The 16,162-nt window shown below is 33.2% G+C and overlaps 1 protein-coding gene across 4 annotated transcripts in view; it reads left to right on the top strand.

Moving 5' to 3' along the window:
- Positions 1-16,162, top strand: part of LOC143069797 (proprotein convertase subtilisin/kexin type 6-like) — a 46,927-nt gene that overhangs the window by 19,644 nt on the left and 11,121 nt on the right. For all 4 annotated transcript variants that reach the window (XM_076244600.1, XM_076244599.1, XM_076244598.1 and 1 more), the window contains exons 7-11: positions 757-929; positions 2,203-2,406; positions 4,737-4,840; positions 5,283-5,392; positions 14,290-14,407. In XM_076244600.1, the coding sequence (XP_076100715.1) occupies positions 757-929; positions 2,203-2,406; positions 4,737-4,840; positions 5,283-5,392; positions 14,290-14,407 (709 nt within the window). The remainder of the gene's footprint in view (positions 1-756; positions 930-2,202; positions 2,407-4,736; positions 4,841-5,282; positions 5,393-14,289; positions 14,408-16,162) is intronic.

Below are 16,162 nucleotides of genomic sequence, written 5' to 3'. Positions count from 1 at the left end.
TTGACATATTCCCCAATTCTATTCTCAATTTTATTACTACTGTCGCTTTAATTTACTAGCAACGTTTAGCGATAAATCTCAAATAAATGGTTACAATTCTTTTTTCTACAATATATGTTAATAATTGAACTAGAGGACTCTACTTTGAAAGATTTATGATTTATATTTTTAAGTGACCTATGGTCCAATAGGCCGGGTGTACGAATATTGTTTTGAAATATCTTATTATTATACTGTATATATACACAATGTCACTATAATAAACACATTCGTATTCGTATTCGTATTCATATACGCAAGTTTCTAAGGTCGACTGTGATTGCGCAAGGTTATTGCGAAATACATTAAATGTATGTACTGTTCACAACCGATTTACTTTCAATTCCCATATTCTATTGCAAGCGTATGATGTATCGCTTTAAAAAAATAATGACATAATGTGTTAAATCTATAAAAATGCATTTTCTAATTTATAACATCATTAAGAAATATGTGTTCACAATATGAAAACGCACACATATCATTTTCCAGCTCCATTTGTTTCCAAACTGGAACATGAATCTCTACATACATTTTCAAATGACGTCAAAACAAGCACATGCTGAATATATCTCAACGTGTGCGAGCAGAATTAAAACAATTTGTTTGTATTATAAGAAAAAGTTGAAATGCTTTTACTGACTTAATCAAAAGGACATTTTGGTCACAGAATAGTTCAATTCTGCAGTAAAATGCTATTTTATTTTTCATTAAAAGGTGTTCGAATTCTTGGTACTAGCGGATTAACAGATTCGGAAGAAGCACAAGCACTAAATCATCATCTAAGCGGTGTAGATATTTATTCCAATAGTTGGGGTCCAACAGATGGATATGGCTTTTCTGAACCCGGTACAATTACTAAAAGCGCCCTTCTAGACGGAATTACTAGTGTACGTCTAAAAAAGTAATATGTTGCGGTACGAATTTGTTGCAGTGAAATGCAAATTAAAAAAACCCATAGAAACATAGTCAATGAATAAGATACCTTGGCCAATCAGCTCAAAATATTATTTTACATGTAATAGAAATTTATTTTCTACACACACACAGATGACCGATATCGTACTTGTGTTTTAAAGAAGCAAAACATTCGTAAGTGTTACTTTGTCGAAGAATTTTTACAGTTTCTCGAAACAATCTCATAGTTCTTTTATGCTGAAATAGAAACCAAGTCACAATACACTGGAGATTGCTTTGTTATGTTTTCTATTAATTTTTGTCAATGCGAAATAAGATTCATATACAATATAAGTACATATTTGGAAAATATCATTTTTTTTTTGTATGAGCTTTAGAAACAAGACGAAAAGCGAGGCTCGCCGAGCTGTTCTCTTGTTTCGTAGCGAGTACAAATAAATTTCATATTTTCCGACAATGTACTTATATAGGTTTTATCCTACTATTTACACTCGACATTTGAAAGTTTAGGGGTTAAAATTCCATTCATTGTCTGTAAGAAATCGACATAGTTTAAACGCGGACCTCGAAGAGGACCCTAAAAATGAACTGCAACGCAAAAAGAAATATCCAAACTACCGCTTGCTCCACATGGAAGCGGGGTAACAGGAAACTTTATTTGTACAATAACAAATAAAGCAAATAAACTCATCATAGATACCAGGACTAAATTTTTTTTATACGCCAGACGCGCATTTCGTCTACAAAAGACTCATCAGTGACGCTCGAATCCAAAGAAGTTAAAAAGGCCAAATAAAGTATGAAGTTGAAGAGCATTGAGGACCAAAATTCCTAAAAGTTTTGCCAAATACAGCTAAGGTAATCTATGCCTGAGGTAGAAAAGCCTTAGTATTTCAAAAAATTCTAAATTTTGTTAACAGTTAATTTATAAATATAACCATATCAATGATAATTCATGTCAGCACAAACAGTGCTGACTACTGGGCTTGTGATACCCTCGGGGAAATAAATCTCCACCAGCAGTGGCATCGACCCAGTAGTTGTAAATGAACTCATCATAGATACCAGGACTAAATTTTGTATATACGCCAGACGCGAGTTTCGTCTACAAAAGAATCATCAGTGACGCTCGAATCCACATATTTCAAAATGTATTTGTGTTGCTGTCATTTGCACAATGGTTGGCTGATTGCAGGTTAAATTATTTTGTATTGTGTTTTTGTTTTTGTTTTTTTTTATCATCAGGGCAGAGGTGGCAAAGGCGTTATTTATACATGGGCATCAGGTAATGGAGAAACAACCGATAACTGTAATGGAGACGGATATGTAAATAGCATCTACACCATTGGTGTGACAAGTGTAGAAGAAGGACAAAATGCATGGTACTCTGAAGTTTGCGCAGCTTCATTAGCCGCAACTTACGGTGGCAGTAGCAACAATAGATATTTAGTAAGAGTCACAATATATAGGTACAGATATCCTGAATGTACAATTGTTCTTAACTTTTTCAAGTCACTTAAGCATTGTTGGTTACCAGAAGAACTTAACCAAAAATGAAAAATCACCTGAAACAAATATGTCTTCAAAACTGAATATGAATGATTTCAAATCTGAAAACATCGCCATCGACAGCTTTATTAGGTTATTGTGAGATAATACCTTATGTATTTTAACTGGAAAGTATCCCACTTGAAAAATGTTAAATTTTAATTTTACGTGATAACGTCTTGTTTGAAAAACAATTTAAAGTATTTACTGTTTAAGGTAGCACTAAAGTCTATCAATGATTTTTTGAAGATATTTTTTGATCACTTAATTTCAAAGTAGGTATTATTCTGCACAGTTTGTAAAAACCCTAAAGTCATTATCATATCACAACACGGAGTAAACTGATAATGTACGTATGTAAACAAAAGCACATGGTAATTAATCTTAAGATATAGGCATTTAGGAGGGGCTTATATGTCAATCATCATTCGATACCAGTGTCCAGCTGTTAATCCCTGACCACAAGATAAATAGTATGGTCTTATCTCATTGTGCAACAAAAGTAATTTATATAACATGGAAGTAAACAGAGAAAAGGTAAAAAATATGAAAAGGAGAAAATTATAAAGGGAAAAAATCTAACTAAAATGAACAAAACTATATATGAATAAGAGTCTTAAAGTATCTTTGAAAGCCTCTGAAAAACTTTTAAGGTTCTTATTACATCCAATAAGAAAACGTCTCTGAATCTGTCTTCTGTTAGGAGTTTTAGGCATTCAACCAATTTAAAATTGATGTGAAATTTTTCAATTTAATAAAACTCAAAAATCATGTGGGACGGTCTATTTTCAGAAAAGGGATGTTCTTGATCTTTTTTCTACCATGTCTTTTATTGCATAATTTTAAAGTTCTAGCTATGTTCATAGTATACTTCTTTTTAAAATAAAAATGAAAATAATTCTTTATAGTGATAATAATGATGTTAAATATTGATTATATGCAGCTGGTCATTCCTGTTATTCCCTTATCTTAGACTGTCTGGACAGAGGCAGAGCTTTGTCTATATTTAATTACTACATTACAGTTGTTGTTCAAATCTGTGACATCTAACTCCCGCCAAATGCCAAGTTAGTGTTGGTCAGTGCACTCATAATACAAAATTTACAGTATTAGAGCATCGAAGACACAAAGTGTGTGGTTCTATTGATAAAATAATGATGTCAGAACACTTCTGGGGTGTTTCGAGTGGAATTTTTGTGTCTATGTTGCAGTTATAGGGGTTCTTGTCGGGAAATTCAGTTTTTAGGTCATTTCTCAAAACAATTTTTCATGAGAATTGTTTGCAAAAAATGAAAATAGAAACTTTATGGGAACCCCTTTTGGTTTGACTTTGATATATGTGATTAAAGGTTGTATTTTCTAAAATACCGTGTCCCAGGTTTTGGATAATTTGTTTCGAAATGAATTTATAGGCGTCCAAAGATAAAAGGAGAAATGAGGTTTGGCACCCAGCAGTTTAATCAATATATCTTCTTACTGGAGGCATATATAAAAAATCTGAGTCACGATTTTGTAGATTGTGTATGGTTGATTAAAGTGACAAAACAAATTTTTACTACCATTTGACCTGAATGTGCCATTTTCATCCAAGTTGGGAGACCACTTTTTTGGCTATTAATGAGCTATATTTTGAAATTAATCATACCAAAAAAACATTAATCTATAGATTAAGAAAGAGTAATATTTCAGCTTTACTATGAGTTTAAGATTTTAAAAATCCATTGAGTAGTTTTGGAGAAATAAATCTTTAAAGACTGTTGGTTGGAGTCAGAAAATTCTGACTGTATTGCTACCTTAAACGAGTCATTTAATTTTTTGCAACAGTAACTCTTTTCAAATAATCGCCAACCTTAAACAATCTACTGGCAAAATAGTCCCTTTTTTTGAAGTAATGTAACTCATAAAACAAGGTTTACCTATTTGAAGCATTTTGTTCTGCTTCAAATAAAAGAACAATACACAACGTATGTTTTGGTATCTTTTCGCAAAAACGTGTTTCTGAATACATATTAATCAGGTGCTCTCGATTGCCAAAAGTTATAATAAACTTTAATAGAGCATGGAAACCAAAAAGGCCAGTATAGCAGAGTCCAAGTTTTAATCATTTTGATTTATTACTCAAGAGCTCATGTTATTCACAAAAATATGTTGGGGTAAACGCTTTTTTCCAGTCTTATTTTGATTGTCAACTAAATCTTAACATCTCAAGATATATACTTATTGCTTTATAGACTTCAACGACAACGTCTTCCGGTTGTACAAGTGATGGCGTACAAGGGACTTCATTTTCAACACCTATTGCTTCCGGTATCATTGCGTTAGCACTTCATGCAAAGTGAGTTCTTTTGAAACTTTATCACATGGATTTTGTGAAATGCAACTAAACACCATTTAGAATCATTTGCAATTAAAATTCATTGTTAAATTCATGAATATGACCTTTTACTGTTAACATATTTTATTGAAGAAATCGTTATATATATATATAGCTACAAGGCTAAAGACATAAATACGAAAAATACAAAAGATTTAATAATTGGGATTAGGAAACAAGAGCAGTGTTCTTATATAAATTCATCTCCCTAAATTCAAAACTAAAATTACAAGTTATGAATACATGCTGAATAGCAACCGAATAAATATGTAACACACTATAGTGAATGATAACAAATACAATAGTTTTTGACCTTTTAGAAATAACTTTTTTACTCAACCTGCACCTTTATTTTTATCTTTCTTGATACACATAGATACAGAATTATCTATTTTTGTTTTAGTTCTGCGCTCACGTGGAGAGATATTCAACATATGATTGTTCTGACGTCATCGAGAAATGGTTTTACAGATTCCTATTCCAGCTGGGGAACAAATGGAGCGGGAAAAGAATGTATGTACCTTGTTAATGAATTAACATATGGTTGCATTACGTTAATCTTTTCTTCAATGTGAGATTATATTCTCGGAAACTATTTGACTGAGTTTTTCTTTCTTGTTTGAATAATAATAATAAAGTAACTAACACATAAAATCCACTATGGATGATATATTAAAGGCGTAACATTAGAAAAATAACTTGTTAATATAATAGCTTCAGACAAATAGAGTGTGTGCACCAAGTCAATTCTTAGATATACAGTCTTGCAAAGAAATAGCACATATAGTGGGAACAATCATCAGAAATTCTACAAAAGATTTGTATACACCATATTCGGATTTCGACAATTAATGTCTCTTCAGTAATGTTAGGGATAGAAACGGTATTTGGAAAATCATATAATTTACCTCAATTTAGGATAGACTCTTGAATTCTAAAGAGTCGAAATTGGAAGAACGCATCATATAAACCCGATGGAAAATATAACACAAGCACAAACGAAAAAAATATAAACAAGTCTAAATTGAAAACAACGTTCAAACCTAGTATGATTGCGTTGGATAAAAACCTCAATTTTTATACGTGTGCATGTAAAACAAATTTCTTGGTAGAGGGGTCAAAATACAGCACAAAAACATTTTTCAAAAGACCAAAAAGTGAAAAGTATATTTGAACAAAACGCATTTGACTAACATTCGAACAACTGATGTGCTTAAACCCTACTGACTGCCATTGACGATTGCCAAATAAATTGTTGACCGGATGTAACATGGATCTGAATTATTAATTTAATATACCAAACAGAAAACAAAAAACTTGCGAAAAAGATGGAAAATCGCAAACATGAGGTGCAAAAATTTGTATACACCATATATATAGATATATAGATATATAACACTCCAGTCTAAGAACAAAACTAACAAACAAACGCACAAACAAACAAACAACAACATATAAATTACACAGTTAGAATTTAAAAATTTCAACAACATATGAAAATGAAATAAGAAAGAGAAATAAAATCTCCATGACTGAGTTAAAATGAAATATAAAAAAGTATGATCCTGAAAAAAAAACTTTGTCTTTTTTTAAGGAGAATAAAATGTTGTAAATAATAAAAAAGATTGTCTCGTGTTGAGATTTTTAATCGAAATATAAATGTTCCAGTTAATTTTCGTGCTAACCAATTGCAATAAAGTGATATTCGGGTAGATCCAGGAATCATCACGTGACAGCATATGTTTCCATTTGCCATTCCAATATCCAAAACGGGTTATTTAAACAAAGGCGATGTGGTATGATTGCCAATGAGACAGCTATTCACCAAAGTTAAAATGAAGTGTATGTAAGCAATTATAGGCAACCTTACTGCCTTCAACCGAGAGAAAACGGTGGCGACATGAAAATATGAAATAAAAAAGATTAACGTCCTAATTCATAACCACACAATTAAAAAAAAAACAAATATGACAGACATAAACTACAGAAAACCATTGAATAGTTTATTTAACATTGAAACGGATCATCACAATTTGACTTGAATAAATTCATTGACGATTATAAGAAAGGAAGCAATCCTCCGTAAAATTAGATTAAGATGACTTGGAAAATTTTAGTTAAACTACTACGCATGCAGAAGACAAGTTTGTACCATAGTCGCTTGTGTGTATTAAACACAGTTGTTTTTATTATGGAAAGTAAAATTCAGGGTTATTAGGCGAGTGATATGAGAGCCAAATTTACATTTTTAATGCACCTACCTAACACACGGCTAAACTATATATCACTGGAAAGCTAAGAATGTGTACTTTCTAAATATCCCGGTCGTCAAAAGAAATTATGGTGCATTTTTTTTTAAATCGAGGTCAAAGGTCATGGGTGCAATTTCAATTCACGGATACTTCCAGTAGAAAAATCGAGTCAAAACAAATGCAAAAACGAAACATTTTTATAGGAATGCTGTATTACTGTTGGGAAAACATATTTCTATCATAGTATTAATTAATTTTGGTTGATTTTAACGGTAACGCATGTTACGTAACGCTTTCTCTCGGAGTCTTTGAAAATCAACCATTAGGTCACACAAATGTATCTGTAGTCGCCCTTGCATTATCTAAATCTTATAATACCTCCATATCATTTGATTGCACGTATTTACAAACATATATCTGCAAATTTGATATAAATAATCCGAAACAAAATATTTGAAGCAAGGGGAAAATAAAACATATGACGTATTTTTAATTGTTCAGAAAAGTCCCATAATGAGCTGTACATTAAAATTGAGGAAGCGTATGGTCTCCTGTTAGTTTGAAAGCCTGCCAACCGCTTCAAGATCAGACAACCATAGGGCAGATTTTTTTTTTATTATTGTAGTGCAATATGTTGAGTGGATCATACCGCAATGTCATTTACATCACTAAATCAGATATGATAAGAGTACTAACTAACATTACTAAAATGAGTAAAGTGCTACTAGTATATTTATATCAACAAATTGACAATTTTAATATAAAACATCACAAGGAAAATATGATCACTCATTGTACGTCAAACTGTTTTTGATTTTACTTTAGTCGACCGCCGTGTATCTTGAGATATCTAATTAATCAAACAACACTAGTGATGACGTTCAGCTACTTTGGCACTAAGTATTACTTTTTTATATCTTGTTTCACTGCTTCAAACGGAGGACAAGGTTATCCTAATATTGAACCTTTTATTTGGCTTTTTTATGTTAACATCCCGTTAGCGTATAACCTAAATGATCGAAACGTCGGACCAATGGGGTGTTGGACCATTTAGGTGTCGGAATATTGCGATATCGGAATATTATAGCTTCATTTTAACTTGTAATCTCATCATTCTTATCGGTCAACATATCCATACAAAGACAGCTTCCTTGGCATGGGCATATATCAGTACAGCAGAGGTTTTGCTCAAAGCGGACACAAGATCTACAGTATACAGATTGAATTAAAAATTGGGAATGGACATGAGGGATTTGTCAAAGAGACACCAACACGTTCAAAAAGCAGGCAACGGCCGAAGACCACCAATGGGTCATCAATGCAGCAAGTAACTCCCAAACCCGGAGGCGTTCTTCAGCTGGCCCCTAAACAAAAATGTTCTAGTTTGAAATGATAATGGACGTCATACTAAGCTTCGAAATATACTCAAGTAATTAAAATAAAAAATCATACAAAACTAAGACAGGCCAGAGGCTCCTGACTTGGGACAGGCACAAAATTACGGCGGGGTTTAACCTGTTTTTGGAAATCGCAACCCTCCCCCTATACCTTAACCAATGCGTAAACAGATCAAATCTTGTAGAAAGTTGGATGACATCATACCGAACCGATGTTGCCTTTTAGTCAACCAAAGTCATACGGAGAACTTTTATTGTTTCTGTAGTTAGGTCGACATTGTCTTGGATAAAATTTTGACCCCCAGAAGAAAAATAATGCCATGTAGAATGTATGCCCCTTTTTCAAATTTTCTAATCTCCTGATCAGTCAAACTTGTTAATAAATATCAAAGGTGTGTCCATAAATACGGTACATTTGTAATGAAAAACCTAAATGAAAAAGAATTAAAAAAAATATTTATAGATAGTATACATTCTACTAAAGCCATACATCTAAGAACTTTGCCAATAGGAATATCATACGCTTTATTAACTGCCGCAGATGCGCCATCATCCAAAAGACAATACAGAAATGTTTTAGAAGCAGGTGGCATAATTTCAATTGAATAATCCAGCTACAGGCATGCCAATACGAAAATAGTTTTTTTAAATTTGCTTTTATAAAATGTAGGAAAGCGCTTTAAATAAAGAAAAGAAACTCATGCATAGGTCTGATCTCTTGTCAGGTTGGACTTTTAACTTATGAACTTTTTTAGATAATGGACATTCATCTGATTGGATTACAACTTTACCCTATATCTGCTTCCGTAAAATACTAGTAGAATAAAGTGCTTGCAACCAGTTTCGCAGTCACTGCTCAGATCTTTAAATTTGACAGACTACAGTCATTTTAAACGGGTAATTTTCCGTCATTACGGCATAAGACAAAATTGTAGAGCTATACAATATTGGATGTACCTTGGCCTTGTTGAGGCTGTATACATTTAACTATAAATTGACCATATATTTTTAGTTTTTGTTGATGCTGATAATATGTTGTGTAGTTTTCTCGACGGCGATCCTCGGGCAGAAATTAAGCCCGGTTAACTGATCAAGACTTTAGTAATTAAAGTTGTTAACCAGAATACTTCTTTGTGTACAGGCACGTCATCTTTAATCGTCGAAATGTTAGTAAAAACTGTTTTATGTTCAGAATTAAATAGCTCTTTACTTTCTAATTTCAAATTTTGTAGCAAATATTTAGCGATGCAAGCTCGATGGTATAAAGATTTAATAGTATAATTATCATGAGTTATTTTGTTAATCAGATCATTGTAGGAGATATATGTAGTAACACTCAATACAGCTTGAGTTTGCTTCTCAGAGGATACCTTATGAAGTTGTGTAACTTGCTTATAGGCTTTATACATTTGCAAAATATACAAACCGAGACAAATCAGAATGAGTTTTAGATCTACTGCCCTCGTTGATATATTAGAAGAGACTGGTCGGTAGAATTGGTACATGTAGTACAAAGTCTTTGTACAGACAAAACAGAATATGATAGGTTGTGCTTACTTTTGAAATATTTATAGCTACTCTTATGATATTTTGTATTTTGAAATGGGATGTTTTCATTTTTTTCATATTAATCGACCAGTCTTCTGTAAATTTCATCTTTTCGTTTTCCCACTGCGGCAATACGTCAACTGTATCTTCATTTAAGTGTTTAACTACATAGTTTCTATGTAGTAAATACATGACAGACTATACATCTGTGTCAATCAATGGATAGTTTTTGCTTTTTAGCATAGAAAGGGTTTCATTGTGAACTGGACCGTGAAAATTTGACACGACTCGGAAGATTTTCTACAATTTTCCGATACGATTCCTTATTTAGAAAGGGATGAATTCTACAGAACTCAAAAACTATGTTTTACTTTGATTTGATTTTAATTTCGGACAATTTTATATCTATTTAAGCTACACTGAAGTTAAAGATAGAAATAGAACCGTTTAAATATGATTTATTGTACTCTTATAGCACTATTAAGTACACGGAAATCGACTAATATATTCAGTAAAAAAACGATAACGAAATAGATAAGGGATTCCGGAAACTATAGCGATTTTACCCAACATCATAAAATTACAGAAATTCGTGATTTTAAGAAATGTTGAGATAAAGTCTTGACTTTGAATGAAAAAACGATAACTGGTGAGTAATTTGGTGTGTTCTAAAACGGATAGAGTGCAAAAACATTTAATAAAAATTTAATTGTAGATCCGAAAAGGTCAGAATTATGAAAATTTTCGTACAAAATGTCAAATATTTAGAAGGAATGCAAAAGCATGCTGACTTACAGTTGTAAATATTGTTTTTCATTATTTTAAGAATCTAATTCACTTAATTATTCTGTCTAAAATAAGAGATACGACTAATTTCCTTTGCTTGAAAAACATGTCGTAATTTTATAATTTTCAACTAATTTCTGAAATAAACGTTAATTTTACAAAAACTGCACCGTACGATTTTGTGACGACCGGGCAAAAATCAAAGTTAAATCATTATTCTTTCATTTAAAAAAGAAATTAGCCGTGTGTTAGGTGGGTGCATTAAAGTCCTTAACTAGACGTCTTTTTCAAATATTACACTCGCCTATTATATCAGAGTTTTTACATTCATTCTTAAGTGTTATGTGCGCAGTAGTGATTGATATGTGGTATAAACAAAGAAAACTGAATAGTGTAAGCACAAAATGGCTAATACAAATGAATATCCGTATCATATACAGAGGACCATATGGTTACAGTTACTATTGCGGTCAGTAAACTTGTAGCCACGTGAACTTTATTCACATATAATCCAATTCAAATATAATCCTGTTGGCCACGTTATTACCGGTGACCTCAACATTGTTAAAAACACTTCTCTACGAAATGTGGTATTGAAAGGTCCGAAATATCGTGAGCCTAAATCCATCAATTGAAAATACAACTTTAAAATTTTGATGGATTCAGTTGAGGATTATGCATATATGCCAGGCAATGGGCTAAGCGCGAGAAGGAAGACGTAGACACTCTTTCCGAATGGATTAAGGCAGTGAGGTCGTTGATACAAATCAGAATTAAGAAACTGAATGGGTCTATCAATGCCCATGCTACGTCAATCTTTAAAGACCCAAATGTTGCAAAACACCTATCCTACCTCCATGACAAATATGTTGTTGTCCCCGCAGATAAAGCCCCAAACAACATCGTTTTTGTATGCAAAACTTATTACATTAACTGCTTGATAAACGAATTAGGTATTGACAATTCACTTGGAAACTCAACATATACCCTCACGACACTTACCAAAGAGGAAATCCTGGATAATCATAGGTCTGTTCTGTGTTCCTTTGGAATTTCAACCAAAGATGAAGAACTGGATCTGCCATCACTGTATTGGATACCTAAACTACATAAGTGTCCTTACAAACAACAGTATATTGCTGGGTCTTCCAAGTGCTCCCCGAAACCTATTTCTAAATTATTAACATCTATTTTATCAGCAATCAAAGACGGGCTTCAGAGTTATTGTGAAACTGCCTATTCTAGAGGGGGCGTGAATCAGATGTGGATACTTAAAAATTCCAAAGATCTTTTAGAATACATACAATCTAACTCTCTTTCATCGTGTAACAGTATTAAAACATTTGACTTTTCTACTCTGTACACTAGTATTCCACATTCCAAACTAAAAGACAAATTGAAAGAGTTGGTATTGCTTTGCTTCGTAAAAAAGAATGGCCAACGTAGACACAAGTATCTTGTCTTGGGGTGGGATAAATCCTTCTTTGTAAAGGATCACTCTGATTTGAACAAAAAATTCTCTGAAACTGATATTATCAAGATGCTTGATTTCTTGATTGACAACATATTTGTTACGTTCGGGGGACGTGTTTTTTAACAGACTGTCGGCATTCCAATGGGAACAAACTGTGCCCCTCTACTTGCCGACTTGTTTCTTTATTATTATGAAGCTGACTTCATGCAGGAACTTCTTGGGAAGAAAGATAAGAAGTTAGCAATATCCTTTAACTCTACTTTGCGCTATATAGATGATGTTCTTTCACTAAATAATTCAAAATTTGGTGACTATGTGGAACGCATCTATCCAATCGAGCTAGAGATAAAGGATACTACAGATACAGTTAAGTCGGCCTCATATCTTGACTTACATCTAGAAATTGACAATGAGGGTCGGTTGAAAACAAAACTTGACGACAAAAGAGATGATTGCAGCTTTCCAATTGTGAACTTTCCATTAATATCTAAGTAGCAACATTCCAGCAGCACCTGCATATGGGGTATATATCTCCCAATTGATACGATATTCCGGTGCTTGCATTTCCTATCATGATTTTCTTGATAGAGGGTTGCTGCTCACAAGGAAGCTATTAAACCAAGAGTTCCAAATGGTGAAGTTGAAATCGTCCCTTCGTAAATTTTACGGACGCCATCACGAGTTGGTTGACGTTATGGAATAACCGTTTCACAAATGATATCGGATATGTTCCTTACGTCGTAACTACAATCCCCTTCCCTTTCATGAATGTGACCTACCGAATTAGACCATTTACCGGATTTGTTATCACATAAGCAACACGACGGGTGCCGCATGTGGAGCAGAATCTGCTTACCCTTCCGGAACACCTGAGATCACCCCTAGTTTTTTGGTGGGGTTCGTGTTGTTTATTCTTTAGTTTTCTATGTTGTGTCGTGTGTACTGTTGTTTGTTTGTCTTTTTTCATTTTTAGCCATGGCGTTGTCAGTTTGTTTTAGATTTATGAGTTTGACTGTCCCTTTGGTATCTTTCGTCCCTCTTTTATTCAATTTTAATACTTTGGGACATAATTAGCCTGTTTATAGATATAATTTTCATAAAAAACTTTTCATATGATTTATATCTATAAATGATGTACACAATGTGTACGAATAAGTGCCTATAAACTCACTAAATGCATGAGAAACTCTAATCATAAAAAAATGTTCATGCCACACCCGTTGTTGTCCAGTTGTTGTATAGCTCTGCTTGGGCAAGATCTTACAATACCTTTTGACCTGTTTGACAAAAAGTAAAATCACAAAAATATCGAATATCACAAGCTCAAACACATTCAAAGAATGGACACTAACTGTTATATTCCTGACTTGGAAAAGGCATTTTCCTATGTAGAAAATGGTGGAGTAAATCTGGTTTTATAATTAGCTAAACCTCGCACTTGTATGACAGTCGCATAAAATTCCATTATATTAACAACGATGTGTGAACAAAAACAAAAAGGTAAAAACGTCAAAATTGCCAATGTCATTGCTTACTTATACCATTCACACTACCAATTGTACTGCACCAGATGCGCATTTCTATGATGCGATTAATTTCGAGGCCAAGACACGAGAAAACCAAAAGTTGTTAAAAAAGATGCAGAACTGATAAACAAAAACAAATAAAACAGTATAGCCAAAGCAGTGTACGGAATAGGAGTTTGCATGAGGGAGATGTGAAATAAGTTACTCTTTTTTACTGCAAGACGAGTATACTGTTATATTAATTAATTACCGAAGTCAAATAAAATCATTCCTCGAATGGATTTAGGTTATTTATGCTATTAATATATTCAATGCTGAAAATTACACAATATGCAGTCTACCCTTTGGCAGATATGTGCAGAAACAATTAACGTATTGTATCCTTACAATGATCTCTAGATATCTAATCAACAGGTTTGTGTTGCAGATAGTCAAGTTCTTGGGTTTGGATTGATGGACGCTGAAGCCATGGTAACTCAGGCTGCAAGTTGGACGAATGTTCCGACACAACAAACATGCACAACATCAACATTCACTGGATCCGGGTAAATCTTTATTACATGAATATATTTTGTACTATATGTGCATTATGCCTATGTTGCACTTAATGATATATAAATGTTATAACCCCGATATCAGACAAACCAAGATGCCAGATGACCATTTACCCAGCCTTGATGATACACAAACCAATTGTCTTCTACTAATACTAAGAAGACATGAACATAATTATGAAGTATACCCTAGTATCAAGAACATTAAACGACTTTTAATAAATTTATGATTTAGAACATTAATACTTCAACATGTGCCTGTATTACAGATCCACTAGTATAAACATTACCGTTTATGGATCACACTATACGATCACCAAACAATCCTATGATTCTATTAATTGATAGACATTTTGAAGTTTGACCAGAACTATCATTTACTCGCACCGATGTGCACATAGACATTTTCTTTGACGTATTATTTTCATTTTAATAAACCATTTCTAAACCATTTCCAAAAACACAAATACCTAAAAAAAGATATTACAGAATAAGCTGTGCGCACGGAACTTCAAAAGTAAAAAAAAAGTCTATAAAATTAATTTAACTGCCGAGAAAAAAATATACACAAAAAGTATAAAAGGAATAACAAGTGAAACTGCGAGCTACTGCTCACTGATGATACCCCCGCCGCAAGTGGATAATATTAATAGTGTAAAAATATGCAAGTGTTCGGTAAACAGGAAGTTGTCGAGTGATGAATCTGAAAACGCATCACACGGTATAGCTGACTTATAAAAATCCTGAAACCAAATTTCAGAAATCCTTGTATTGTAGTTCCTGAGAAAAATGTGACGAAAATTTTTAACTTGGTTATCATGTGTAAAATCATACAAGTGTTCGGTAAACAGGAAGTAGTCGAATGATGAATCTGAAAACGCATCACACGGTATAGCTGACTTATATAAATCCTGAAACCAAATTTCAGAAATCCTTGTATTGTAGTTCCTGAGAAAAATGTGACGAAAATTTTCAACTTGGCTATCATGTGTAAAATCATACAAGTGTTCGGTAAACAGGAAGTTGTCGAGTAATGAATCTGAAAACGCATCACACGGTATGGCTGACATATATAAATGTTGATACCAAATTACAGAAAGGGTGGATGTGTAGTTCCTGAGAAAAATGTGACGAAAGTTTCATGGGACGGACTGACTGACTGACTGACAGACGGACTGATGGACGGACGGACTGACAGACAGAGGTAAAACAGTATACCCCCCCTTTTTTAAAGCGGGGGTATAATGAAACTGCGAGCTACTGCTCACTGATGATACCCCCGCCGCAAGTGGATAATATTAATAGTGTAAAAATATGCAAGTGTTCGGTAAACAGGAAGTTGTCGAGTGATGAATCTGAAAACGCATCACACGGTATAGCTGACTTATAAAAATCCTGAAACCAAATTTCAGAAATCCTTGTATTGTAGTTCCTGAGAAAAATGTGACGAAAATTTTTAACTTGGTTATCATGTGTAAAATCATACAAGTGTTCGGTAAACAGGAAGTAGTCGAATGATGAATCTGAAAACGCATCACACGGTATAGCTGACTTATATAAATCCTGAAACCAAATTTCAGAAATCCTTGTATTGTAGTTCCTGAGAAAAATGTGACGAAAATTTTCAACTTGGCTATCATGTGTAAAATCATACAAGTGTTCGGTAAACAGGAAGTTGTCGAGTGATGAATCTGAAAACGCATCACACGGTATAGCTGACTTATATAAATCCTGAAACCAAATTTT

The sequence above is a fragment of the Mytilus galloprovincialis genome, chromosome 3, assembly GCF_965363235.1.
Source record: "Mytilus galloprovincialis chromosome 3, xbMytGall1.hap1.1, whole genome shotgun sequence".
NCBI lineage: Eukaryota > Metazoa > Mollusca > Bivalvia > Mytilida > Mytilidae > Mytilus > Mytilus galloprovincialis.
The sequence above is the reverse complement of the archived record's forward strand: the minus strand, read 5'-3'. Positions and strand labels throughout refer to the sequence as shown.